The 13,200-nt window shown below is 33.3% G+C and overlaps 1 protein-coding gene across 1 annotated transcript in view; it reads right to left on the bottom strand.

Annotated features, from left to right (window-relative positions):
* Positions 1-4,405: 4,405 nt before the first annotated feature.
* The window catches only part of TMEM65 (transmembrane protein 65), a 64,386-nt gene continuing 55,591 nt past the window's right edge, over positions 4,406-13,200 (bottom strand). The window contains 1 exon segment of the mRNA XM_021688436.2: positions 4,406-7,219. Within this exon segment, the coding sequence (XP_021544111.1) occupies positions 7,118-7,219 (102 nt within the window). The 3' untranslated portion in view covers positions 4,406-7,117.

Below are 13,200 nucleotides of genomic sequence, written 5' to 3' on the forward strand. Positions count from 1 at the left end.
GAATGCATGGTGTTATGAAATCATGCATGGGGAAAAATGTTCAAAGTGCAAGGTAGAACAAGAGGTTTTAATGTAACCCAGTGCAAAATTTCATTGATATGGTTTTGAATTCTACAGTGCAATGAACCATTTAGAAATTACCCCTTCTACAGTGTTAGTAGTGTCCAAGAATAAATCTACAGTCATATAAAAAGGTTATTAAAATATTCTTCCTTTTCCCAACTATATATCTGTGTGAGGCAAAATTTTCTTCATATACTTCAAACAAAACAAATATCAAACAGATTGAATGCAGAAAGATATGAGAATCCAGCTGTCTTCTAGCAAGCCAGACATTGAAGAGATCTGTAAAAAATGTAAAAACAATGCTACTCTTCTCACTATACTTTCAGAAAATAATCTTCATAAAATGTGTATCATTTATGTTAACATGAAGTTGGTTTATTATTTTAAAATAAATTGTAAATATTTTTGTAATTTGTCAGTTATAATTTCTAATGCAGTAAATATTTTTATAGCCTTCATGAACAAACAAAAGGTTTTTGAGGACCTCTATATTTTTTTTTCAGAGCTCAAAGGAGTCTTGAGTCAAAACATTTTAAAATCTTTGGTTTGTGTACTCTGTGAAATAATGAGATCAGGAAAAGTACCATCAAACTCAGAGTTGGGTAAATAATGCCCTACTCAAAAAAAGAGGAGTGCAGATAGGTTCTAGAAATTGTAGACTAATATACTTGACATTAATCCTCAAGGGAAAAATCAGTGCAGATTAAAGAGAAAGTAAAGTGGTCACCATTGGCTCCCAACACAAGTTCACTAAGAATGAATCACGCCAACCAAAGAATGTTTGTTTCCTTGATAACCAGTAGAACAGGAGATATATACATACTATATATCCCATTAAGCATTTGACTATCTGTTACAAACAATGGACTAGAGAACTGCCAGTAGAAGATGAACCATGAACCAATCTACCTGAAGCAAAATGTGGGAAGTTCAAAAATGATACAGAACATGACTTAGGAAGTGTTTACTACTGATACACAATGGGCTGGGAGTCAAGCCAGAATTCAAGTTCCTAGAGAGAAGTGCACAGTGATGTGGGTGGCAAGAGTTGACCCATTAAACTAATATCTACTGTACACCCACCATGTTTCAGGCTCTGTACAAAGTATTACATATAGAGAAGTGAACAAGGTGGATGCTCACTATGTGCCTTTGTGGCACTGACATTTGAAGCACAGTCAGATCTTTTTCTTCTTATGAAATGTGGGTATGAATTAGTATGGAAGGTTAAAACTGTTAACCATAAAATGAGCTAAAAATTAATTTAGATTTTTTCTCCTCCCAATTGGGGGTAAGGGAGAAAAAGAGAAAATGTCTGACCTATATACATTAAAAATAAAAGCACGGAGGGCGCCTGGGTGGCTCAGTTGGTTAAGCAACTGCCTTCGGCTCAGGTCATGATCCTGGAGTCCCGGGATCGAGTCCCGCATCGGGCTCCCTGCTCGGCGGGGAGTCTGCTCCTCCCTCTGACCCTCTTCCCTCTCGTGCCCTCTGTCTCTCATTCTCTCTCTCAAATAAATAAATAAAATCTTTAAAAAAAAAAAAATAAAAGCACGGAACATAATATACATTATAAAAACTGCATTTCCATCAGTCCAAGGCTGGGGAAAAGAAGAGAAAATAAGGAAGAAAACAATTGCACTTGAGACATAAGGTAAAGAGATACAGAATAACCACTGTTGTGCAGGAATGGTGATGGTGGGGTTGACATGCAGGAGAGAAAAACTCTAATTCTAATTAAAGTACCCCCAGTTTTTTTTCAACTAACTCTCTTGAACTCCATGTATATCTAGCATCTGCATAACTATTTTATAAATGGTAAAGCACTACAGAAATGTATAGCTTTCATATTAGCAAATGGCAAACCTTTACTGAATTTCACAATTCTCACAGAAAATTCCTTTATCCAACAGTTTTGGAAGGTTCACCCCTTCTCCCCTCAAAAGTAGTTCCTTTTAAGTTTAATTCTTCAGTCATCATTCTCACTTTCTATTCCTGTGAACAAAAAGTTTGACTTGGACTTGTCAAATCACACAATCTCTCAGGTGCCTCCTACTCTTTTTAATTGGTGTCAGTAAAATAAAGTGTTCAAATTTCTTTCATTCATAAACCTGTCAATGGCATTAACATGTTTGATGTCATAAATTTTAATATAAAAGCCAATATACAACACTATGTGCTTCATACTGCTGTCAGCAAAGATCGGTAGACACTAAAAGTCCTGAAGCTTCAAAATTAAAATGTTATATGTCCTCGCTTTAAGTAGTACTCCATTTCTAAAAGTTAAAGAAGAAAAACCAATTTCAGTGTTACAACTCATATACCAATAGCAATTATTGCTTTGGTAAAAACAAGTGATCTGTTAGTAAGATTTCATTATGAGCACAAAACAAACCCTAAATAATTTGCAGATGGGTTAACCACAGATTGTATGAATTCCCAGGTAGCTTCCCCAGGCTTCTTGGGCCATTTCCCTCTACTGCTGTCAGTAAATATGCGGGGAGTATTAATCCTAATATTTAAATATTAGTATTTAGACTTAATCCAGAAAACATTAATAATGTGAAACAAACAAAAAAATCTTACAAGACATTCCAAAGTGAAATATATCTCACAGGTCTGAGATTTCCTTAACATGTATTGTTAATGTTCTCACTTCTTTCAGGTCTTCCCTAAGCATTCTATAAAAATAAACCCTCGGGCGCCTGGGTGGCTCAGTTGGTTAAGCGACTGCCTTCGGCTCAGGTCATGATCCTGGAGTCCCTGGATCGAGTCCCGCATCGGGCTCCCTCCTCGGCAGGGAGTCTGCTTCTCCCTCTGGCCCTCCCCCCTCTCATGTGCTCTCTCTCATTCTCTCTCTCTCAAATAAATGAATAAAATCTTTAAAAAAAATAAAAATAAATAAAAATAAAAAATAAACCCTCAACTCTGAGAAACAAACTGAGGGTTTTAGAGGGGAGGGGATGGGGGAATGGGTTAGCCCGGTGATGGGTATTAAGGAGGGAACGTACTGCATGGAGCACTGGGTGTTAAATGCAAACAATGAATCATGGAACACTACATCAAAAACTAATGATGTAATGTATGGTGACTAACATAACATAATAAAATAAAATTAATAATAAATAAATAAATAAATAAACAAACCCTCACATATGACCACTGGTACTTTCCATGCCCCTTACTTTGTTTCATTTATCTCTAGAACTTATCACTGTCTGCAATAAAAAATATTTCAGTGTATATTTGCCCCACTGATGCCCCCCTCCCCAGAATAAACTTCACGAGAATGAGGATGTTCTAGCTGTTTGCTCAAGTTCCTTGAACAGTTGTGAGCACATAGTAAGCATAGAATTTCTTAAATGAACCTTGAGGTTATAAGCACAATTCCCTTAGATTATCAGTAAGAAAACAACTCCACAAATCTGAAGGTAAAAAGGAATCTAAGCAGAGAAGAGACGTTACAAAGTCCATACAACTGATGCCCTATTGCATAGTAACTAAGAACACAGGCTTCAAACTTGGACAACAATGGATTCCAGTCCACTTATTAGTAGTGACCTCATAGGTCTACTACTAACTTTCCATATAAAATTTACCCAATATAAAATAGGGATAATAATAGCACCAACTTAACGTCGTTATTTAAAGTGATTAAATATGACAGTGTGTAAAATACTTACAAAACAGCAAGTGAGTGCTTAATAAAAGGGAACTAACATCATCATCATCATTAACACCATCATCATCTCACTCAGGCTCCATAGCCTAATATTTCCCCCAAAATTCCTGGTAAGCCTGGCTATCTAGTTGCTAAATCCATACAGCTGAGAAGTGGCAAGTTAGAGAGAGAAGGAGTTGCCAAAAGCCCAGAGCAGTAAAAAGATGGGAAGAAAATTAAAGTTTTCCTGAGGCACTGCATTACAGCACAATAATAATGTCCATGGGGATGGTGCTTAGCCACTAAGAAAAAGATGACATTACATTTAATACATTCTTTTAAGATGGGAAGAAAATATAATTCTAAAATTAGGAAGATTTACTTCAAAATGGTTTACACAAACTTTTTGTGTGAAAGATAAACTTCCATTACCTTCAAAATTCACCTCCTACAGAAAAGGAGTAAATGAGGCATTATTCTACAGAAGGCTTGGATATCTCTGCTATAAAGACCCATCAGTGTGATTTATGCCAATGTCTCTAGTGTTATTTTTGACATCCTATTAAAGATCAAATTGTCTCAATATAGGATCATTCTTCTCTCATAATCTGTAATGGATCACCAATGTGGATTTGAGGGAGGTAGTAAATAATTCCATTTTACTGTCTCAGTGACATTGCTACAACCCTGTAAAAAATCTGCATTTATTTATTCTATTTCCTTTAGTGACAGAATAACCAGAGTCCTCCCTTAGAGATTAGGAAGAAAATCAAATTTCAAAATCAAAACCACATTCCAAATTTCTTAAAAGATATTTTTTTGTTCAATTCCTTTGTAAAAACATTGGTCACCATTTAACATACAGTGGCAACAAAATGCACCCAATTCACATGCATCAACAAGTCAATAAATCATAATACACAGACAACATGAATTTCAAACGAACAGTACTAAAGTAGCTCATGTTGTATTTAACTATAGTTATGGTGCTTCCAATAAAGAAATAGCTAATATGAGAAAAAAGATTCCAGTTTCAATCTGAAATAAGGTTATTTGTGACAAGTACCATGAAACTATGATTTTATGAAGTCATTATCTTAAAGGGAGCCATTTTTCAGAAATCACTTTGTGCCAAGCACCAATACTCATGTAGAATAAGATCTTGAAAAGATGTGTACCTTAGGTTAAGGACAAAAGGTCTCCATTTTTTGAAAGTTAATTATCTGAATGATTCAAATATTTATTGTGCCCCCAAATTAAAATATCTTTCAACATGAAGGTTATATATGCTATGTTTTGACACTTTAAATAATTCTGTAGACATTCAGCTAAACTGAAATCTTCCGTAGGACTGGATTACTTTCAAGAGCAAAAAGTGAAAACCAATAATCAAAGCCCTTTCTAAACTCACAGGCAAGGTTTCTGGATATGGGATTTAATTAATAAGAAAAATTAAGCACCACAATAAAATAGTTTTTAGAAAACAGAAAGGACTGGCAATATACAAGTTAGGAACAAATGCACTTAGACATTTAAAAAAATTGTTTAAATAAGCACTCTAATCCTTTCAGCTAAAATAATAAAAAAAATTCTTTTTGGTGTGTATGTAGTACTATGTGGAACATAAAAACCACAATTCTCCTTAAGAAGTCAAGTTCTATAATTCTAATTTGATCAAATGAGACTACTGTATTATTGTACATAATAAGAATGTCATATATTTATTTTTATATTATATGATTTATTTTCTTCTTTTTTCTCAAAAATCTATGATTCAAGGAGAGCTCTAAATTATTTTGGAGTGCACAGATGGTAATTTATGACAAATTGCCTTGTGGGAAAAAACAGCCCCTCTGAAAATAAGAGGTCAAAGTAAATATGTGCAAATAAAACTTTAAACTAAGGTAACTATAAATACAGCCATCTTAGAAGTTTTCCTTCTTTTGCATCTATTTAGCAACATAAATAATTTCAGTGGCCCAGTTATTTTAATTTCAGTTTTTCTCCTCCATGATGTGTTTACTCTTACAAGTAAGAGTAATTTTTTAGCACATGTAACAGACCACATGCTAACCAACTTTAAGGGCTCATAAAATTAGAATTTATGACTCATATATAGTTGTACTATATATGTTAGATATGCAAGGCTGAAAAGCAATCTCAACCCAGAATATTATTTAAACATCACAAAAGAAGAAGACCAAAAAAAAAAAAAAAAAGATTTCTCACGTAACTTTTGACTACTAGACTATTCATAGCAAAAAAGAAAAATATAAAATATTTAGTCTTCACCTCAAAGTAAGTTATCCAGAAATAAAACACACTAAACAAAACATCAGATTATGAGTATGGAGACTCAGATTCATTCAATTCAGATGAGAAGATGCTTTGGGGAAAAAGAAATCCATCCCAAACAATCAAATTTGTATCTCATTAACCTCCCAAACACAACTTCAACTTCACCACTTATACCATAAGCCATCTTGACAGTTCCCATTTTCTTTTTCTCTAAAAAAAATTTTAGCCTCTTAATCTCCAAGTGTCATGTCAAACCCCTTATTTTACCTTAATTCCACAATCCCCATTTATAAAAGACCCTAAAATAATCATTTTCTTCTCCTTAGGAGCAGAAGCTACCATGTTATGATTCAAAATTGAGAAATTAAAGATTAAAAAAATCAACTAACAATAATACACTTATTAACATACATGGTTTTATGTAGTAGGGACACCACATAAATTACTCATTCTGATTAAACCTCTGGCTCTTGAGACAGTGAGGTCAGAAAATTAAAATGAGTAATAGATACTTAGAATACTTAAAGTGTGTGTTTATCTTGAATTGACTAAGAGTTTAAAAAATGACTAAAATTATATGATTGTAAATGTTCAATGTAAAACAGTACAAAATTCATGTTGCCAAATAGAGTAAAAAAAAAAAAAACCTTTAACTTATATTAAACACCTTAAATAATGTGGCAAAAATCTCAAGGCTGAGTTGTAACTAGAGAACAACAGCGAAGACGGAAGATCCTTTCATGCATGCACACACATGAAGTAACAAATACTCAAACCCCAACTCAGTACAGTATGTCAATGACTGATACTTAAATGATATTTTGATATATAAGGAAAAAGAAAAAGGTAAAATGTTGACTGCCACTGATGAAAAAGCATTTCAACAATTTACACAAAATGGATACTAAACATTTTTAAAAAGATGTCCTAAGAAAACCAAGCCACAATAAGTTAGTGTTTTCCATAATACATGCTGAATTATTTGATCCCATATCTATACACTGTTATTGTCTTAATTCCTAAATGTTGTGACAGCATATTTAGTAACTGAGGTACATTAGTTTACATTTTTTTATAGATACTCTAAGAGGGTTAATTTTTCTTTTCCAGTTTTTCATCTTCTTCACCTCCTCCAAAGAAAAGCAAAGGAAACATTCCTAGAATGCAGCCAATAGTCACCCCAACAGCTTTGCCCTAAGGAAACAAAAGAAAACATTTTTTGAAAGTTATTTTATCCCTGAAAGAAGAATCCTTGCCTAAGTATCTATGATAAATAATTACTATATATTATAAAATTCAACTGTAATTGCATTTCTTTTGATCACAGTAACTTAAATGTAAAAATAAGCCACATATGACAAAGGAGGCAAGAATATGCAATGGAGAAAAGATAGTCTCATAAATGGTGTTGGGAAAACTGGACAGCTACACGCAAAAGAATGAAACTGGACCACTTTCTTACACGATACACAATAATAAACTCAAAATGGATTAAAGATCTAAATATAAGACCTGAAACCATAAAAATCCTAGAAGAAAACATAGTAATCTCTTGAACATCAGCCTTAGCAACATTTTTCTGGATCTGTATCCTCAGGCAAGAAAAAACAAAAGCAAAAATACACAATTGGGACTACTTCAAACTGAAAAGCTTTTTGCAGAGCAAAGGAAACCATCAACAAATGACAAAGCAATCTACTAAATGGGAGAAAATATCTATAAACGATATAACCAATAAGGGGTTAATATCCAAAATATATAAAGAACTCATACAACTTAACACCAAAAAACAATCTGATTAAAAAATGGGCAGAAGACCTGAATAGACATTTCTCCAAAGAAGACATACAGATGGTCAACACATGAAAAAGTGCTCAATACTACTAATCATCAGGGAAATGCAAATCAAAACCACAATGAGATATCACCTCACACCTGTCAGAATGACTAAAATAAGAAACACAAGAAACAAGAAGTGGAGAAAAAGGAACTCCCATGCACTGCTGGTAGGAATACAAACTGGTGCAGCCCTGTGGAAAACAGTATGGAGGTTCCTTAAAAAATTAAAAATAGAACTACCATATGATCCAGTAATCACACTACCGGGTATTTACCCAAAGAATACAAAACACTAATTCGAAAGGATATATGTACCACTATGTTTATTGCAGCATTATGTACAATAGCTAAACTATGGAAACAGCCCAAGTGCACATACACACACACACACACACATGAATATTATTCAGCCATAAAAAAGAATGCAACAACATGATGGATCTAGATGGCATCATGCTAAGTGAAGTAAGTCAGAGAAAGACAAATGCCATATGATTTCAATCATATGTGGAATTTAAGAAAAAACAAAGGGGAGGAAAAAAGAGAAACAGACCAAAAACAGACTCTTAACTATAGAAAACAAACAGATGGTTATCAGAGGGGAGGTGGGTAGAACAGGTGAAGGGGATTATCTTATCTTGATGAGCACTGAGTAATATATAGAATTTTTCCATCACTATTTATAGTACACCTGAAACTAACACTGTATGTTAACTAGACTGAAATTAAGAAAAAAAAGACAAGAAATAACAAATATTGGTGAGGATATGGAGAAAAAGGAACCTTTGTGCACTGCTGGTCGGAATGTAAATTGGTGTAGCCACTATGGAAAACAGAATGAAGGCTCCTCAAAAAATTAAAAATAAAAATACCATATGACCCACTAATTCCACTTCTGGGTATTTATCCAAAGAAAATAAAAACATTAATTTGAAAAGATATATAAATAACCCTATATTTAGTGCAGCATTATTTACAATGGCCAAGATACGGAAGCAACCTAAGGGTCCATCAATACATGAATAAAGAAGATGCAGTATATGTGTACGTGCATGCACACATACATATACATGTATGCAGGTGTATGTGTATACATACATATATATTGCACATATGTATGTGCATGTACACACACACACACACACACAATGGAGTATTACTCAGCCATAAAAGAATAAAATCTTGCCATCTGTGACAACGTAGATGGACCTAGAGGGTATTATGGTACTTGAAATAAGACAGAAAAAGACAAATAACATATGATTTCACTTACATGTGGAATCTAAAAAACAGAACAAACAAAAAGCAGAAACAGACCCATAGATACAGAAAACAAAGTGGTGGTTGCCAAGAGGAGGAAATGGAGGGTATGGGTGAAATAGGTGAAGGGCAATAAGAGTACAAATTTCCAATTATAAAATAAATAAGTCATGAGAAAGAAAAGTACAGCATAGGAAATATAGTCAAAAATGTTATAATAACTTTGTATAGTGAAGGATGGTGACCATACTAATTGTGATATTTTGTAATATATATAATTGTTGAATCACTAGGTTGTATACCTGAAACTAATATAATATTGTATGTCAACTACACTTCAATTAAAAAAAAATAAGCTACAAAAAGGTTCTAGAACAAGTAATATTTAAAGTTCAATGCAACTAGGAAAAGTTTTTTCAAATTGCCATGAAATAACACCAAAGAAAAATTCAAGTAGAAAAATACCTTTTAGAAATTGTACATACATTTTAACGTCTGAAGATAGGGGAAAAAAAAACCTCACCAAATACTCTCAATATATTTGGATTTGCTCCTTTTGTATATATTCCTTTTCAATATTTATTCCCATGTATACCTAATTATATGTAGGTCTAATTGTTATGTAAACATAGCTTTGTTTTCTGCCTCAATTCTTACCCCAGAGCCACATATGTTATAATAAGCTCTTTTTTCAAACTATTTCATAAACTTAATAGAAAACTTCTAAACTCCACTGAATTGATGGCCTATAATCTGTTTAAATCTCTCCTTATACCATTAAAAGTCACTGCTACTTTTTCACCAGTATAAGTGATAATACAATAAACATTTTTATGTATAGTTCTTCCCAATGATTTATTTAAAAATCAAATAATATGAATATTTGTGCATATTCATAAGGTAATGAATGCCATGCTGTCTATTCTACACAAAAAGGACTGCAAAAACATATATACCAATTGAAATATAGTTGACCCTTGAACAACACAGGTTTGAACTGTGTGGATCCACTTATATGTGGGCTTTTACAGTGCAGTACTCCTAAATGTATTTTCTTTTCCTCATGATTTTCATAGCAACATTTTCTTTTCTCTAGCTTACTTTATTGTAAGAATACTGTTTATAATATGTATAACATATAAAATATGTGTTAATCGACTATGTATGTTATTGGTAAAGCTTCCAGTTAACAGTAAGCTATTAGTAGTTAAGTGTTTGGGAAGTCAAAAGTTACATGTGGATTTTCAACTCATGGGGGAGATGGTGCCCCTAACCCCCAGCTTGTTCAAGGGTCAACTGTATATGTGTATGTGTATGTACATGGATATACACACACCAATTTTTGTACAACCATACCTACTCTATGAACACTTTTAAATTTTTATTTTTGTAAATAATTTTTTAAATTTGCATTTCTAGGATGATCATCAAGGTTAAGCCTCTTTCAATTAAGTTTTATTTCTTCATATAAACATTTATTGAGAATCTACTATGTGCCAAACTCTGTGCTAGCTACCAGAGAGAGAAAGACTAATTAGACGCAGTCGCTCTCTCTCTCCCAGGAACTTCCAGTTAGTTATACAGAGAAAAGCAAATAAATAAAACAAGTTCTATCAAACATTACAGGTGCTATGACAGCTACATAACCAACAGTCTTGAATAAAATGTTTTTTTCCTATACATTGTCCATTTATCTATCAGACCCTACAAGTTTTCTAATAAATTTCAAGATTAGACATTAGTGTTTGACAACAGCTTGCATAAATATTTTCAATTCTGTTATTTTTGGGTTTTTGGTCATGGTAGTAGTGATGGTGGTATGCCCATGCTTTATATTAACAGTCAGACTTGTCATTTTCATCATGTCAAACTTCGGAAAGAATCACTCCTACAGAGTTTTAATAAGCAGAAATTTTCTTCATTCCAGAGGCTGAAAAAGTTAATCCTAGATTCTTATCTTGACCTGAAAGTTTGTATTCATTTATATTTATTTATAAACACAGAGAGAGACTATTTTATTTTAGATTCCTGACTTTCCCATATACATGAAATGTCCATTGCCACTTCTACTTCTCACCCATTCTGTTAGAATGCTTGTTACTATTGTCCATGGAAACCAAGGCTTTCCTCCCCACTCACTGTAGGATTCCCAGTTAATGAGTTCCAACCCAATTATCTCAATGGGGCATAAAGTCAATAGGGCAGAGAGGGAGGAAAGAAGTGGGATATCCTTTTCTGGCTCCCTGACTCAGAACCTGAAACATCTTTCCATTGAAAAATCAGTTACTTATATATTATTATCAGGTCTTATGATAGTCTAGGCCTTATAATTAACTACACTGGGGCTAACCTAAGAACTTGAGTACATCCATAATATGGCTCTGCAAGAAAATATTTTCTGAGTTTCAAACAGCCAAATTACAAATGAAGTTTTAAAATACAACCTATGTCAACAGGAACCCACATGTGCATTTGCATATATTCCATTATGGGTAAATGTCAGAGTTAGCTTATGTCATGAACAGATTGCTGATCACTAACTTAAATTACTTCAGGCTATTTGTTAATTGAATATTATGTTACAGAGTAGATTTGATCCTAACATAAAAGATGCAGAGTCAACAACTAAGAAATAGAATCACTTCATATGCTGGTAGAAGATTTATCAAAATACACACACATATACACACTATACACACACACACACACACTAGCTTAGTAATTAAAGTACTTTTATAATAGGAAAAGGGAATGGATCTGCTTATAATACAGAAAGAAAACAGAATTATGAATTACATGAGAAGAAAGCCCGAAAATAATCTTCTCTTGATCCTAACTGTAGTGCTAAAATGTTAAGCCAAATTGCTAGAATATTAGAATATCCTGATTCTTCAACAACTGTGGCAGATATTAGCCAGCTAATCTCACTTCAATTTATCTACAAATTGCAGGATATGGACACATATATATGATTTTTTACAAAGAAATAGGTAAGTCTAAGGTGGAACATGAAATCTGCATTTCTAACAGGTTTCCAGGTAGTGTTGATCCTGCTGGCCCTGGCATTACACTTTGAGAAGCACTGTCCTGTATAATCTTACTTTCTCCCATGGTTTCAACTATCACCTTTTCAGTGAGGCCTGCAGACCCTCCTATTTAATCCTGCAAGCTATCTCCATCCCAGCACTCCCAACCTCTTTTACCCTTCTCTGCCTTCTTTTTTTCTTTAATTCCTTTAACATTTGTGAACTTCTAGTACATTAAACATTTTATCAGATTTTTTATTGTCTTCTCTCCACTGTTAAAATTAAGATCCACCAGAAAAAAAAGATCTTGTTTTGTTAACCAATATATTCAAAACTCCTACATATGTACTGTGCATACAGTAGGTAAAAAATGAGTATTTGTTGAATGAATGATTGATAATACTCATCATCTCTAATTCAGACCTCTCTAACTCTTGACTTTTAATTCAAATGCCTACTAGGTATCACCACTTGAATGTCTTATAAGCATCTCAAATTCAACTTACTGAATCGAAAACAGAACTCATAACCTTTTCTTACTAACTTGTCCTTCCTCCTTTTCTTCTTGACTTAATTGTTGGCATTGTGATCCATCCAGTTTCCTTTCTATTTAAAATTCTTCACTAGCACTCCATCACCTAGGAATGAGGTTCAAGCTCCTTAGTATAGCTTATACAATGTCTTTCCTGTCTGATCCATTCTTACTTCTCCAATGCTGTTTCCTACTGCTGCTTCAATCTTCAACTACTACATATTATAGTCCAGCAATACCTAATTTCTTGTATTTCTCTGAACATACCCTGTTTTTATCATGTCTTTCTACTTGCTAGTCAATGTATTCAGAATTCTCTTGTTCACCTAGTAAACATCTCATCAATAACACAAAAATCAGCTTAGATCCATTAATCACCAAGAAATCTTCCCACCAAAAGAATTTTCTCCCCACAAAGTATTAATTCTCTTACTTGTGCTATTGCTATATCTAGTGCATAATTCTATAACTGCACTAAATTATCATTTGTTTACATGTCTGGTTCTTCACTTAAACAA

The sequence above is a fragment of the Neomonachus schauinslandi genome, chromosome 4 (genome assembly GCF_002201575.2).
Source record: "Neomonachus schauinslandi chromosome 4, ASM220157v2, whole genome shotgun sequence".
Lineage (NCBI taxonomy): Eukaryota > Metazoa > Chordata > Mammalia > Carnivora > Phocidae > Neomonachus > Neomonachus schauinslandi.